The sequence below is a fragment of the Eptesicus fuscus genome, chromosome 15 (genome assembly GCF_027574615.1).
Source record: "Eptesicus fuscus isolate TK198812 chromosome 15, DD_ASM_mEF_20220401, whole genome shotgun sequence".
Lineage (NCBI taxonomy): Eukaryota > Metazoa > Chordata > Mammalia > Chiroptera > Vespertilionidae > Eptesicus > Eptesicus fuscus.
The window spans coordinates 70,324,557-70,340,490 of NC_072487.1; the positions used below are offsets into that span (position 1 = coordinate 70,324,557).

General features: G+C 47.2%; 1 protein-coding gene across 5 annotated transcripts in view; it reads right to left on the reverse strand.

Annotated features, from left to right (window-relative positions):
- Window positions 1-2,092: 2,092 nt before the first annotated feature.
- STRBP (spermatid perinuclear RNA binding protein) overlaps window positions 2,093-15,934 on the reverse strand; it is a 137,234-nt gene continuing 123,392 nt past the window's right edge. For 4 of the 5 annotated variants that reach the window (XM_054727496.1, XM_054727498.1, XM_054727495.1 and 1 more), the window contains 2 exons: window positions 2,500-2,700; window positions 2,093-2,329 (listed from right to left, as the gene is read on the reverse strand). In XM_054727496.1, the coding sequence (XP_054583471.1) occupies window positions 2,163-2,329; window positions 2,500-2,700 (368 nt within the window). In that variant the 3' untranslated portion in view covers window positions 2,093-2,162. Of the gene's footprint in view, window positions 2,330-2,499; window positions 2,701-14,183; window positions 14,199-15,934 lie in introns of those variants that run through there. The other variant, XM_054727501.1, reaches the window with a different exon arrangement.

Genomic DNA, 15,934 nt, shown 5'->3' on the forward strand with positions numbered 1-15,934 from the left:
AGTTCCCTGTCAATCCTTTAGACAGGGGTGGGAACCTCTTTCTGCCAAGGGCCATTTGGATATTTATAACATCATTTGAGCGCCATACAAAATTATCAACTTAAACATTAGCTTGCTATACTCGGTCAAACATTTAATTCTTAATTGCCTTGGCAGGGCCAGACCAAATGATTTCATGGGCTTTCTACAGACTGCGGGCCAGATGTTCCCCATCCCTGCTTTAGAAGGAAACAGTCACAAGAAACTTAGTCTGAAGATAGGTGATAGAATAGAGAAGCCCGGAGAGACAAAACTTTTGAGAAAAAGGGGAGGAAACACCAGGAAGATAAATTGAGCTTTTAATTTATGGATTGGCGCTCGCCTGGGAGATGTCCAGAATCGACACAGAACAGTGGGCAGTGCCACCACAGCAGAGGCTGTTGGCAATTCTTTGTTGTGGGGCTGACCTGTGCGTCACAGAAAGTCTAGCAGCACCCCTGGCCTCTACTCACTAGATACCAATAGCACACCCCCCCACCACCAGTTGTCACAATCAGAATGTCTCCAGATACTGCCAGATGCGCCCAGGTTAGGGGGAGGAGTTCTCCTGGTTGAGAATCTTATTCTGGCAGGTAAGGTGCAGCTAGGAGGGTGGCGAGTGCCCAGGGGATGTCCCAGTTAAACAAGGGCAGGATTGGGGTCAAGGGGGAAGAGAAAGGACATGGAGCAGGGAAACAGCTGTGGGCCTTAAGAACTAGCAAGCTCCACCTGGGAGTGATGGCAGGGGAGTCCCTGATGCTTGGGGCGGGTGCTGGGGAGCAGAGAAGGAGTGTGGAGTGTCAGCAGCCTGGCTGTGAGGGGAGTGGGGGAAAGGCGGGTGGGTGGAAGGCCATAGGTTTCATGCTAGTAAACTCAGATCCTGGTTGTGTGACCATGGTGCTCCCCTGACTGTGATCTCGGGACTGCTCACAAGGCAAGTGAAAATACGCGACAGGCTGAGCGGATATCTGGTGGGCCCTGCCGAGGAGATCTTGAGCCTCGTTAATAACTCGTGGGGCAGCTCAGAATGAAAGATAAGTGGCATCTGCCTTAAAGTCTCCCATGAGTGCTGCTGCCCCATCCGCTCTGAATGCTGCCCACGTCCCAGTGGCACAAGTGAGCAGCGAAGGGGTGTGGGAGAGAACAGCCCCCCAGTGGAGAAAACCAGAGCCTGCACAGAGAGGAGTACTAGTATGGGAGGGACATGGGCCCAGGGGAGTTGCTTGGCCCCTGGGGCCCTATATGGCCGTCTGTGTAAGGGATGTGTGGATTATAAGGCTTCGTTTGGTCAGATATGCGGACAGACCTGATGCACCTGGGGTGGGGGAAGGCAAAGGAGAGGAAGATGACCACACAATGGCTCTCTACCCTTCCCCCTTTTATAGGTGAAGACATTGGGCCCTTAGAGAGGTTCCTGGCCCAGGCACCACGGCTAGGATGTAAACCCACGTCTCTAACTCCCAGTGTGCAGCAGGTGGTGTAAGCTCTCAGCACTTTACTCCAGATAGCACACCTCACTGAACTTCTTATCTCTGCAGTGGGCTCAGTGCCCGTCTCCTGGAGGTTACCGAACTCCTGTTAAGCAACGTTATTCGCACATTTGAAAGTAAAGGTGAAAGGCTTGCCTGTGATCACAACCTTTCTACCAGGTACCGTCAGCTCCAGCATGGTTGTAGATCCAAACCGATGGTGTGCCGGGGGAGAAGGCGGGCCTGCGTTTATAAGATGAAGCAGACACCCAGCGCCTCTGTCCACACAGCTCTTGGCTTACCTGGGGCAGCAGCAGGAAGAGCTTCAGCTTTGCCTTCCGATTGCTGCTGCCATTTAGAAACTCCACTCTCTTGGGCACATCCCGATCCTGGGGAGCAAATAGGATTAAGCGAGGTGTGTGCTGAGGTTTAGGATTCAGCATCCATAACTCACCACTCAGTGCTGGGTTAGTTTGCTAATGGTGCAAAAAGTTCTCACAATCTCGGCACCATGAACAGGAAGATCCCAGGAAATTGACCCTTTTTATCAAAGCACCTTCATTTAACCAGAGAAGGCCCTGCTTAAGACAGAAGCTTTTATTTTTATTCATCCAAATGGGGAAAATGCAACATGTCAGGGCATTCCAGGCAGACTGCAGCAGCCAGACAAGAGGGTCAGTCTATGCCGAGTCCAACACAGTCACAGTGGGCGCCAGGTGGCAGAGGGTCCCTGTGGATGAAGGGCAGGCATCTCTGGACGAGGCACTGGTGACAGTCCACACACGCAAGCTGCTGCTTCAACTGTGCCGAAGGGTTCAAGTTCAGAGTCCTACATGTAACCACTGCCCCAAGGGGAAAGACAGTCCGTGGTGCTCGCGATTTCCAGAGTTTTTAACATAATACACAACAAAGTTATTGCCAAGGGCTTTGCACTGCAAATTATACTATTTACACTTGCGTATTCAGAAAAAAAACAATAAATAGATATTTTAAATAAGATTTCTAAAATTACCTTGGCCACCACCAGACCAGAGTGAGGGTAAGCTAGCTACATCCTTGGCAACCGGCCAAGGGGAGCTGCTCAGTCTTCTCCACGCCTCCAGCACCCCCACCCCTGGGGCTGAGCAGGGCCACCTTACTTCTTTGAGGCAAGCCTCTTCTAGGACAGCCCAGGGCTTCAGGTCTAGACTGGTTGCATTTTCCCCAAGGAGTTCTGCATGGAGTGGGCAAGAAGCAGGTCTTAGAGGCCAGACCAGGATGTGTAGGCTGTAAGGCTGGACCAAGGCCAGCCCCACTCTTCCTGAAAGTGCCCTCCCTCTAATTAGGACTTCTCCTAAAGATGTAGCTGGGACCCAACCAGCCCCTTACAGAGACCAAAGGTTCAGCACAGCAGGTCAACGGATGGCCCTGGCGCAAGGCCTGAGTTCAGAGAAAACAGTGAACACTGCTAAGGGCTGAAATCTGCCAAGGAAGGTGGCTCATGACTCATTAGAAGAAAGACAAAGGCAGGGGGAGATTCCCACCTCAAGCCCCTGGAAAGGAAGTCTGTCTGGAGATTGGAGATAACTCACAAGACAGCCTGGATTCTGGGGAGATGCAGAAAGTAAGGACCCCTGATTAGAGGCTTTGAGGATGCCTGCAGTTTGGCTCCCCAGTTGTTTCTACAAATGAGTCTTCCTGTCCAGGAAAAGCTGGTAATAACTGGTAGCTAAGCCACCTCCCACAGAGCTGCGGAGGGCCCTCTGCTGACAACCAACCACACTGAGTGAGTAAGGGAACAGGCCACGCTCAGTGTCCCTTACACAAAGTTGTGGTGCAAGCCTTCATGGTCAGGGAAACAGATGTGTCTAGTGGTGTCCTTGTCAGGTGAGAGAAGAGAGATTTTGGAACCTAAGTTCCAAATCATAGCCTGTGTGTGGGTCACAGCGGGGTGATCTCAAAAGAGAGTGACAACCCAGCTGCGCCAGGAGATGAACATGTCTGGATCAGGGTGTCTTGCTACTGACTCACCAAAGTGCTTGGCTTAAGTCCGAGGGGTGTTGGTGGCAGCATGAACCCAGTTCTCGAGGAGGAAAGAGGCTGCGTATTTCTAAACTGCTAGCCCTAAATTCACTTCCATGAAAGACATCCTGACCACCATCTGTTTCCCTAAGGAGGCGTGGGCCTCACACTCCTCCCTGTGAGACCAGAACCACAGCACAGGCTGAGCTGCCTGATGAAAGGCCCACCGTTGTCCCTTCTCTCCCCTGAGCCCAGAAACTCCTCTAGGAAACCAAGGAGTGCTGCTCAGAATTGAGAAGTGACCCACCCGCCGTCAGAGACAAGACCAGGCACACATCCCCAATGCCCAGCATTCCTGCACTCAGAGCAGGCAGCATCTAGTCCCCAAGTATTCAGTGGGTTCCTACCCACCGACAAGTGTACCTGCAGGCTGCGCTGGGAGAGCCACCTCCCTCTCCGAGGCTCACCTACTGCCACAAGCCTGGGGAGGATGCAATAAAACATATCTGCAGGCCCTGCTATTAGGTCTCCTTTCATGACAGCTCCTGTCACTGCACATGAAGCACCCCCCCCCCCCCCCCCCAATTCCAGTTCCCATTAAAGGGCAATGGTGGCAGCTCGATTTACTTGCCTAGAAACCTCTCCGAGGGAGAATACTTGGGAGTAGAGAGCACTATGTATTATTAGGGTTTCCTCTGCCACCCCAACGACGGTGAGCACCATGTCTGATGTGCCTCAGCCTCGCTTGGAGCCATCTGTGATGCTCCTGAGCAGCACCTGCTTCAACCTGTACACACGCACCTTGCCGTAGTTCGTAGGTTTCCCAAGGGTACAGACACCATCCCTCCCTGTGTGCTGGTCGCAGGCCTAGCGGGATGGGCTTCCCTAGGTATTTTTTCCACATGCCATGGCACTGAGAATGTTTCATTTGCCTTGGCCTTTAAATGGTCTTTAGCAAGAGAGAGCCTGCGAGTGGAAGGTTCTGTCAAACTCTTGCCGGTTGAAAAGTGTGGCACTAAAGCCTGTGGCCAGGACCGCCCTGCAACTCTGGGCCACTTTCTGCTCTGGTGCCGACAGTAACCAAACCCTGGGCTGAAATGTCCATACTAAACTGAAAGATGCCGTTGGAAACCACGACCAGGATGATGTTTCAAAAGTGCATCTGTGACCACTTCACGGTCCTGAGCACAACTTTCCAAACTGGCTCCTCACCACCTGCAGAATGAAGCCCTTCACAGGCTGCACCAACACGCCAGTGACTGGACAGTTTGATCTCCTGACTCAGCCGGCCCTTCTCTCTGGACCTGTCAGTGCCCACCTCTCACCTAAAACCTACGATTCTCAGGGCAAAGACTCCCCTCCTCGTCCGCAGTGCGCACCTCGGATCAGGTGTTCAGGAAGCCTTCATGGGAAGCTGGTAAGTCCCAGCAGAGGGCAGGAAGTTCCCTATCAGGATTAAGCCAAAGGTGTCTACAGTGTAAGACAGGGCTGGCCAAATGCAACCAGTGCCTGTGTTGTGAGTAGGATTTGTTGGACCACAGCCAGGCTCGTCAGTTACAAAGGCCGAGCTGCATAGCTGCAACAGCAAATGGTTCACAAGACCTCAGGTTTACTGTCTGGCCCTTTACAGAAAAAGTTTTCCAAACCATGTCTAAAGCAGTGTTCCCGTATATTTCCAAACAGCGACACTAAAAGAAGAGATGATAGCATGTGGCCCAGGGGAGTAAACAAAAAGGCCTCTTGTAGTTAGAGACACCTGGCTACCCCCAAAGGCTAATGGGCTCAGCATCTCCGTGCACCTGTGACCTTTCATAGCTCTGACCTAAAGACTCAAACCACAGCTGCCTCTTTAGCCCTATGTCCCAAAGAGCGACAGAAATACAGGGCAGATACCCACCCTGACTCCTGAGCTCTCCCTGCCCACCTGTCCAGGATGAACCCGAGACAGACACAGACCTGAGGCCAAAAGCAAACCCTCCAGTAATTGTACAATTTCATCCTTCCCCTCCTTAAAGCACTCTGTAAAACAAGTCGACACCTTCCCACTGGCTGAAGACCATGTCCTACAGATGTTGAATTACATGAGCTCCAGCCCTTGTCCTAGTAAAGAAACCAAAAACGTCACTTTTTAAAAAGCGCAAGGTCCCTTTATGAACAAATGCCCAGTACTTGTCATTCCCTCGGACTGGTGAGCCCAGGAGAGCAGAAGCTCAGGGAAAGAGTGAGATGCTGACTGACCAGCCTGCAAACCTGTCTACCCGTCGCCCAAAGATACACTTCCAAGAGAGCACCCCACCTGAGAGAGCTGGGCCCAGGCAACCCCCACTCCTGGCCCAATGGAGATGGCCCTTCCTACGTTCCAGCTCCTTCCCCCACACTCCCTTCTGCCTCACCTTCCCCATCTTGGGTCCAGTCCCCAAATGACAGTGGCCCTGGAGAAATGCCGCTCCCTGGACATGGTGCCCTGGCCCTGGGCTGGGTGCTGCCAAGCCTACCTTCCTGCTCGGTCCAGGAGAGAACCTGGCCTATGAAGACACACGTTTCTGCCTCTGCTACCCTCTGTGGCCCTCAGTCCGCCTCCTCCATCCCTCACCTGGGCATCTGCAACAGCGTCTGCCTCTACTCCTTCCCAATAGGCCCTCCAGAACTCTCACCGTTTTGGAAGATGGTAATCACTGAAGGGCATAGCCAGGGCCTTTCACCAAGAGGCCCTATCGATACATCCCACCTGCTCCTTAACCCTTCTAACCAGGCGGCTTCCATTAACAAGGACTTGCATGCTGTCCCCAGAAGGCCATGCCTGTCTTCCTGAAATCTCACCACGTGACAGAGCTCCTCTGACTCTTCCTGTGTGTCAGTCTCTCCACGGGCCTGGCTCCTCTCCAGGACTGAGGGAGCCCTACACACCGTCCCCATCCCATGCTCTCACCTTCTACTCAGTCGTCTACTCAGCTGAAAATCTTGATATTTTCTCTGTTCCTTTTCCCCCCAACACAGAGCCTGGTACACAGTATTAGGTGACAGTGAACGTTTCCCAATAAACCCACCTGCCCAAGAGGAGAAGAAGTGATCTTGTCAATGTCAACAGTCACATCAGCCTCTGTCCAAACTGACATTCCATGGGAGAAATTCCTCTGTGCCAGCCAAACAATAGGCTTCTTGCTTAAACACTCTGGTAACATGGAGTGTGCTTCTCACCATACCTGCTCCCAAGGCAGCCCTGTCTACCCTCTTGGGAGAGACTAGCTCAATCAGCCTTGCTGAGTTCACCAGGCGCCTCCTCCCAGATGATCTCCACTGTATTCAGGTAGCCTCCATGGGTGTGAGGGATATAGGCAAGTTGAGCAATTTCTGACACTATAGGATGGAAGGGTCCAATGAGAGCCCAGCATCAGAGCACTTGGTAAGCGTGTCCCTGTGGACGTGGCCCTTTTGGTTAGTGCACGCACATAAGCAAAACCTAGCCAGGAACAAATGTCAGCCAACGGAACCGCGGAGAAAGCCGAAACAAGAAAGCACACTTCCGCTCCAGCAGCACGTCCCTCTGCTGTCCAAGCCCTGAGCTCTCCAGTGGCAGGTGCTGGTTTGCACTTTCTTACAGGGTTCAGTTACAGCACAGAAAGGCGGTCTGTGGAAGTAGACCCAACTGTGCGGCTGGCACCAACAAAACCCCACACAGGCCGCTTGGCCCGAGGCCGGCCAGTCCAGGATCAAGCACACACATAGGTGAGCCTGGCGTCTGGATTCTTTTCCCTCCACAAGGGGTGGCGGAGGCGAGAAGTGAGACGTCTTTTGCTTGTTTTGTCTTAAACCAAGAGAGGTAAGTAATACATCCTGGGAGAGGAGACTTGCTGAGGGGTCTTGGGAATCAGGACAGGCTGCACTCAGGATCAGTAACGCACACACAGTATTGGCACACACCGATCACAATGGGCGGGCCTGGCCACTTCCTAGCTGGATAATTTGGGGCAAGTTATTTTGTCGAAGCCTCCATTTCCTCATCTGTACAAAGAGAAAATTTCTAGATCCCACAACTGTGATGGAACTCAAATCTCATCACTAAGAAAGTGCTTCTGTTAACTCTTAAAAACAGTAGAGGAATGTTATTTCTTCTGTGTGGTTAAAAACTCACTAATTAGGAGCCACAGAATGTGCCACAAACAAGCTAGGTGGTTTGGAGGTCTTGGGGCTTGTTTCTGTCTGTGCAGTGGGAATGACCTATGTATGTATTGCTCCTTCTCCAGATCGAGGGCAGAGCAGGGGAGGCAGTGGTGACTGGGGGAGAGCTTGGCTAATTGTCCCCTACACTGGCAGGCACTCAGTCGCCCTCAACACAGGTCCCTGCTCTAGACCTCCTACAACCTGGGTTTAAAAGAAAGTTCCTTCCTCTTGTTCCCCTCCAGGAAATGGCAGGTAATCAGAAAAAAAGGCCGGTTGAGGGAGGAATATCTTACCCTAATGAGGACTCTGCATCCATTCCCACGTCTACTAAGCCCCAGCAGGGGCCCAGTTGGCATTCATTAGCAAAGGAGCAGGTGAAGTGGTTTGTAGCACAGGCAAGCAGACCAGCTCAGCAGAGCGACTCACACAGCCATTCAGAGACCTATGGTCTCCGTCCATCCAGCAGGGCTCCTCCACCATGGTTAACCTAGAGCGAAGCCTTCTCACCCCAGGCTGGCAGCTTCCCCGAAGCCTAGGCCAGGGGAGACCCCTCTTATCACAACAAACCATTGCAGTCTGCCCTTAGCACTTGCTCCAGAACCTCCCTACACTTCCACCCCAAACCTGGCTACCACCCACCATGCCCCTCTTCCTGAGACCCAATGAGTCAAAGCCTCACCAGCCTTCCTTCAGAGTCTGGCTCAAATCTTTGAACACATCGCCATCGCCAACCTCGGGCCACACAGAGTGTACTCAGAAAGCATTAATTAGCTAAATGAAAACATATCTCAATTCTCATTGATCTTCAAATAAAAACAAGCTGCCAATACAAAAGCTTCCTCAGTTTATAAAGCCACACCTTAGTCTTCAAGTCTATCTTGCTAGTTAAATCATCTTTTTCAGTTGGTCAGAAAGAAAACAGCTCTATTTTCAGCCAGGATATCTTGTCTAAAATTTGATCAAGACAGAGAGCCTATACTCCAGCCCAGGAGACGAGGGTGGCTTCTAAGCCTGAGAGCTCAAAAGATCCTGCAAGGCCCCGGCTGGTTGTTTAGGCCCTTCCAGCTCCTCTGGGCCCTGCCCACTGCACATACCTCCTTCCTGAATCCTGACCGGCTGCCCACCTTCATCCCCAGACTTTTAACCCTTTGCACTCGCTTGCTTTTTCTCGATTCCTGCTACCGATGCTAACCTCGACATCACACTCGACATCCGAGTGCAAAACGTGAAGCCATAGCATGTGTAGTTGAAAGAGGCTTTGGCACTGAAGGGAGCTGGGTTTCATTCTTGACTCCAGCATTCAACTCAGCCTCATTTTTTTCATCTGTAAAACAGAGGTAATACCACCTCCTGAGGTTGCCTGAGAATTAAGAATGTCCGGTGCCTGGCACACACAATACAGTAAACCTTCAATATAATTAACTAATTCGAGCACGGGGTGTTCCGTTAAAGCTGAAAGCCCGTTATACAATAAAGTGGGTTTCTGAATGTGTATGTTAAAAATTTGACAAATTTAGCTTACCTGTTTTTACTCATGTACACGTTTGTGTAATAAAAATTAAATATGCATGAACAATTTTAATTTCACAGAAAAGTCTTCTACATGTATTAGTGTAATTTTAAATTTAATACTGAGTAGGTGTAGTAAATGCATGCATTCACCAGACACTGCAAGTAAACAAATGCACACGGCCGGGGCGTGGGAACATCATCTGGCACACCTTAAACCTGCTGCAGAAAGTCATACCACAGAACCAATGACCGTGAGCGATGAGGTGTGATCAGGTGCTAATCATTCGCCCAAATTGTTTACGAGCAGTGACTTGGATTTAACTATGTAGACTATAGTTGTAAATATGTAACATTTATGCCAGCAAAATTACTACAGTGGTTTTTCCAACATACGGCCTATTTGCTAAATTGTCAAAAATAAGTGAATTAATAACAAAAAAAAACCCTGTTAATTTAATTATAACCAAAATCATTTTTATACAGACTGGAAATTGTGTCCATTAAATCCGAAGTCCATTAAATTGAGGGTTTACTGTATACCAATTTTAGCATGTTTCTTTGGTCTTTCTTCCATTCCTGCTTCTTCAAACTACTGCTGCCCACAGCCCAAAATGACCTAATCTGAAGGCTACTGTTAATTTATTTACCTGGGATATTTAGCTGACAAAGTCATCCAAATCACACAAAAGGATCAAAACAGGAGAAACTAAAACAAAGCAGAGAGAGACGGGGCTCCTAGGTGGTGGTAAGAGAATGTCCTCACAGCAGCCAGGCTAATCCTGCAGCAAAAAGGATGAGTTGGGACCTTGCATTGCATCTCCAGCCAGGATATGCTTATCAGACGCTTAAACTGCCCTGGCAGCTGGTGGCCATCTCCATCCTACCCACCAGCAGAAGCAGCAGTTTGTTTGTAGAAATGGCAAAGTTCTGCCAAGAAAGACCAAGACCCTCCTTAGAAGGACCAAGTAATTAACATACGGATTGGTCTAGGCAAAAAAGACGCCTACCCTCAACCTTGGCTCCATGAGGCAATGATGCCACCAAACAGCCATAGCTGAGGAAAGGAGTTAACTTCTACCAGGTCATTAGTTACACAAATATCTCGGGTTTAAGAAAATCCTCGTGAACAGAATGCAAATCTATCTTATTTGCCTTTAAAGGTAACACCCAGTCCTTGTCTACACAGTTTTTGTAACTTTAGAGCATCCCAGAACTCAATCTGTATTCTCCACTTAACTCATCTGCCAGCAAACAGGGACACGTCTGCTCAACTTTCCTCAAAGGCTCCTGGCATCCATAGATACATGCTGGCCAGAAATGGACAGAAAGACACATATCCTTTACTCAATCCAACACTATCATCATCTACCCATTTTTCCTTTTGCTGAAATGCAACTTGCCAACTGTGCCTAGACAGACAGATAAATGGATGATGGATGGACAGGTTTGTTTCTAAAATTAACAGACAGAAGGAAGGCCTGATGTAGTGATTACAGATTTTTTTCCCCTCCAAAGTGTTGAAACAAACTGGAAGAGAGAAGCGCAGGAATGCTATTCAGAGAGGCATCTGAGTCAACAGCCCGAGCATGCCACCCGGACTCCTCTTTCTTTTCTGTGGTTTACATTTGGCTTTCTACCTGCCAGGCACTGGTGACTCTGAACACTGGATGCAGGGGCTAGTGGTAATCAAACACACTCTTTTTTCTTACTGATCACTAGTAAGAAACCTGGAATCAGCAGGTTGATATTCTAAGCTCAGCCTCTGTAAGCACACTTAAATCCCACAGCAAGTATTTATGAACCTCGGCAACAGACTGGCCAGTGATTTCTCCACCACAGCAGAGAAGTGAGTCTTTTCATTCAGCAAGATCTGCAGTGACCCCCACACGCTAGCTCTCACTAAGTGTGTGCTTTGTGTTTCCTGTCTACCCCCCAGATGCTAGGATAGGCCTCTCCCAAAGCCTGGGCGCACCCCAACCCTGTCAGCACTAAGGAACCAACGCAGCTCCCCTTTGAGCAGGCCACACACCTGCTTCTCAGCCACCTGCCAGCACAATCTTGCCTCCCTCACATACTTTGTCACCTCAGCCAACCATGGGAAGGACAGTTAACAGTTCCTGAGTACTAACTACGTGCCAGGTACTACTCAAAGCACTTTAGTGTATTAACTAATTCCCAAGCCCCATAACAATTTGCTGGAGGGAGAGAAATTCTTTGGTCCAGATTCCCACAAGGTTTCTATTCCCTATTTCTAGCTGTGCTGTAAAGCTTACATAACCTAATTTGCATTATGATGCTATTTTAAAAATCCCCAAAGATGACTGCTTCAAGCATCAATGGAAGCTGTTAGCTCCTACCTAAAATGATAATGTGAGAAAGGATATCTATTCTTAAAACTAACTCAACTCAAATTCTTGACTTAAAACTGCCTTTCTGGAAGATGCTATTGGAAAGGAAGGGACTCATTCTTATATAAGAAGTACTAGTTCTAAGCTCTGTACATAAGCACTAGAGAGACACATTAACACAGAAACTCACCTCCGCGGGAGATACTTTCTTGGCTCCGGGGTTCTTATTCATTTACCACCCATCTCCCTTCCAGGCCTCCTGGTAACACTGAGAAATCCATGGTCACTGGGTGGCATGGCATCAGTACCAGTCTGAATAAAACAGAACCTCTCCTGTTCTGATGACCACAAAGAGCCACCCCCCCACCACAGCAAGGAGGTACAGGGTTGAGCTCAATGGCAGTTATAGGACGACCATTCAGAGAGCGGGCTGTTTTTAGCTATAACTGTTCTTAATAGCCCTGGTTTTTAGGGCTCTAGGTTGCTAGAATTCTAACTGCTAGGAATGGGGTACAGGGAATCTCCTTAGTTCATTCCCTTAACTCACCACTGAAAATTTACATCCACTGCAGTTATTAATAAGATCCAAGAAACGGGCGAGTAATCATGAATAGTTAGAAGGGTAAAAGTCCCTTCATTTATCATAAAGAAAATATGTGGTATTTGAATTAGCCAGTTTGTTATTTGCTATTATTATAAAAACTGGCTTTTAAAGGACTGGGGTATTCGTCATTCATTTCATTCAGTTCCCTTACTTGGATAGAAGTCCATGAACATAAACCAGAGTTGGTTTTGAGCTGTCAAAATTGGCAGGGAAATATTTTAAATGAGTGAATTTCCATTGGATGCTCATTTTTGTGATGTCAGAGGGCCCATATAATTAATCCTATATAATAAAAGCCTAATATGCTAAGGTCCAGTCGTCCATTCAACCAAACAAAGCACAATATGCTAATGATATGCTAAGGCCACTCAACCGCTTGCTATGACGTGCACTGACCACCAGGGGGCAGACAGTTGACCGGTAGTTTAGCTTGCTGCTAGGGTCCGGCTGATCAGGACTAAGCGAGACAGGCCAAACATGCCCTGGAGCCCTCCCATGGTCCCTCCCTGGCTGGCCAACCTCTTGTGTCCCTCCCCAGCCCCAATCATGCACCAATGGGGTCCCTCCGCCTGGCCTGTGCCCTCTCACAATCTGGGACCCCTCGGGGGATGTCAGAGAGCCAGTTTGGCCCAATCCTGCAGGCCAGGCCGAGAGACCTCACTGATGCATGAATTCGTGCACTGGGCCTCTAGTTCATAAATAAACTATTAAATAAGTTAATAATTTTTTGACATTGCTAGCGCATGATTTGCCTCCCAAGCTAGGGTATCTATAGTAGGCCCAATCCATCAACAAGGAGACTCAGACTTAAAGCACTTCCACTGGGCAGGGCTGTTTGCTGACACCCAGAGAAGGACCTGTCACATGATGGGCACGGCTGCTTGAGCAGGACTAGAAGTACTTGGTACTAGTCAGCTAGACCTCATACAACCTTTTATAGATGCGAAAGCCACATTCAACATGCATGCAGGTTCTGTATGGAAAAGGAAGTTGTTCTAGCAACCTTCAAGTTAGTAATAAAAAGAAAACTGCTACTTAGAGACAAATATGAAACATAAAATTCATTTTAATCTATATATAAAAACATAGCCTTAGCACAGAACATCTGACACATGTGAAATGCATATATGGGACACACTAAACGAAGCAAATCCTTATTAAAATATTTGGCCTAACCCTCACATATTTTAAATGAACTCCATGATGGTTGAATGAGGTGGGAAATAAATCATCTAGCTACTTAAACTAGAAAGACAGGTGAGTTGCCTTACATCTATTTGGACCCTGGGTATTTACCATTCTGAGTCTTGCCAAACTTGGGTCTGCAAATAGTTAGCTTAACTCAGTCAATTACATATTTTCCCATAGTTACCTTAATATTTTGGTTTTTTTCATTTTCTATTGCTTTTTTTTTTTTATGGCTTCTTGCTGCTGTTGCATTAGGGCATATAACATAGATCAGAGATTTTCATTTCTCAGAGAAGTTTTTCTCCTTGAGAAATTGGCACTTCAATCCTCAGCTTGTGAACAGCTACATATAAATGCATCCTACCAGCACTGTTGCCAGCCTTGCTGCTTATGAAATTCCAGCACTTTGGCCAAAAGTGCCCTGATGTTAAAATCTTCTTAGGTGAACTCTACCACCAAATTCTTTTCTTTAAACAGGTATGTGTGTGTAATTCACATATGCTATATTTTAAGTTTCTACACTCATACACTTAACTCAGCAAAAGTGAAATGTCTCTTGAATAGAAAGTAAAACAAGGGTATTAAAACAAACGCTGAAAATAATTATTTTACATTTAGATCATACAAATTTTTTTAAAGGAAATGTGATGCTATAAGACCTAAGAGATCAAATACATCATATATGATTGTAATATATGCATGCATGTTGTGTTCATCCATTTTTAATTACTTTTCTCTTTAATCAGAAAGTAAAAGAGCTTACCTTTGTATACTGAGAGCACAGCTTACAGTCACTATATCTCAGCCTATTTTATATAAGTGATATGGCTACGAAGGTCCGAGGAGAACGAGAATAAAGTGAGATAAACGTGCTGAAAACTGCTTAAAAGTATTAACCTGAAATACACAGAGGGTCCAACACCAGTTTTAAAAATACATTAAAGAGGTATTCCCAGCTCTTCAATTAATAATGGTGACTGACTGATTTATGATTTTCAAACATCCACCCAAATTTTTAAAAAAGAAGAAAAGGTTAATACCAGGACAATCTGTCAGGTTGTGTCCCCTGGGTTAACAGGTGGAAAGGACTACAGACGACCTCAGGACTCCGCACTGCACTGCACCAGGCATGGCAGCAAGTCTGCGTGAGGTATGTGGGAAACCAGTGGACCATTTCCTTGCACAGGAGATGGGGTGCTCCTGAGCCTGAAGAAGCACAGGCTACAGGCCACATCCACGGCTGGGCACCAGCCTCCATGCAAAGAATATGGCTTCAAGAACCCCTATCTCTGAGAAATTATGATAGCACTGACTGACGCAGTCAGGAATGCAACTACCCAATTTATATGCTAAAAAAGTTTAAAAACGGTCAGAAGATAGAGCACAGCTCACACACTAACTCTAAGTTCTACATTGGTCTGTAAACTCCCTGACAAGAGACTACACTAGAGGAGTCAAGTACAGATATTGCTAGGTTTCCAAAGAAAAGTTTTAGGACAGACACCGTGGCTTTGAGTAAAGTATTGCTCTTCTTTAAAATGTTCAGTCATTGCTTTCCAAAAGAAGGTACCAGAGTGGTGTGTCTGAGAGCTGGAAAGCCTCAGGGGTCACATTGCTCTTAAGACCAAGACATAGAAATTGCCATTTCAAGCCAGACAACCTGATGGTTCTAGAAGTCAGAGAAGAAATCTTGAGGGCCCAAGTGAATAATAAATGGTGCGACGCTCAGAGGCTGGCAATAGGGGCTTTCAATGAAAAAACCACCTACAGTGGAGAAAAGAGCAGAGAAGCAAAACTCTATGTTAATTTCACAGAATTTGGTGAAGCCAAGAGCTTCATTTATATTTCTCTGCTCTTTCAGCTGTAAGTGGAATTTTCATTACAAAATGGAAGGGTGGGAAGGGCAAAAGAAGGGGGGACACTTAATTCATTACAAAATTTAAACAGTTGAACTTGCAATGGTTACCACTTCTAACAAAGGACTGACAGCTCTGTTATTTTAAGTAAAGCAGAGAAATGTAAAAGTGTGCAGCAACGGGGCAGGTTTACAACATGGTTAGTAACTTCCAACAAACAAACAAAAAAAAAGGACTTGGTAGAAACCATTTGAAATGACTGCCATCATGTTGGAAAACAGCACAGCTCCCTTTTCACCATCATACAGGGATCGAGCTATGAAGCTGAGTCAGCTACTTCTAAAGAATTTTCTAAAGAGAAATCTCCAGAGAGATTCCAACTTGGAATGCAAATTTGATGATCAATTTCAAATGACAATACAGCTGCAGCTGCCAATTAATAGTATTCCAAAGACAAAGAGGACTGTTGTAAATATTTAATAAAAATTGGACACTATCAGCCATGCTTTTTCTTCTCAGTGATGGCTCTGTTTCATCCATAGGTCAGCAAAACGAATCAATGAAAAATGAAAACTCCCAGCCAAAATGGGCCTCCTGTTTACGTCTAGCCACTAATGCGTAGGATGAGAATGATAAGTTCACAGCTATTTCTAGCAAGTGATGAGGTTTTATTAAAGAATCACCCACCACTAATAAGACAAAAGGTCAAGGAGCAGAAGTAACAAACCAACCACTGTAATAAACAGATGTCTGAGAAGTGACACGAACATTTGTCTT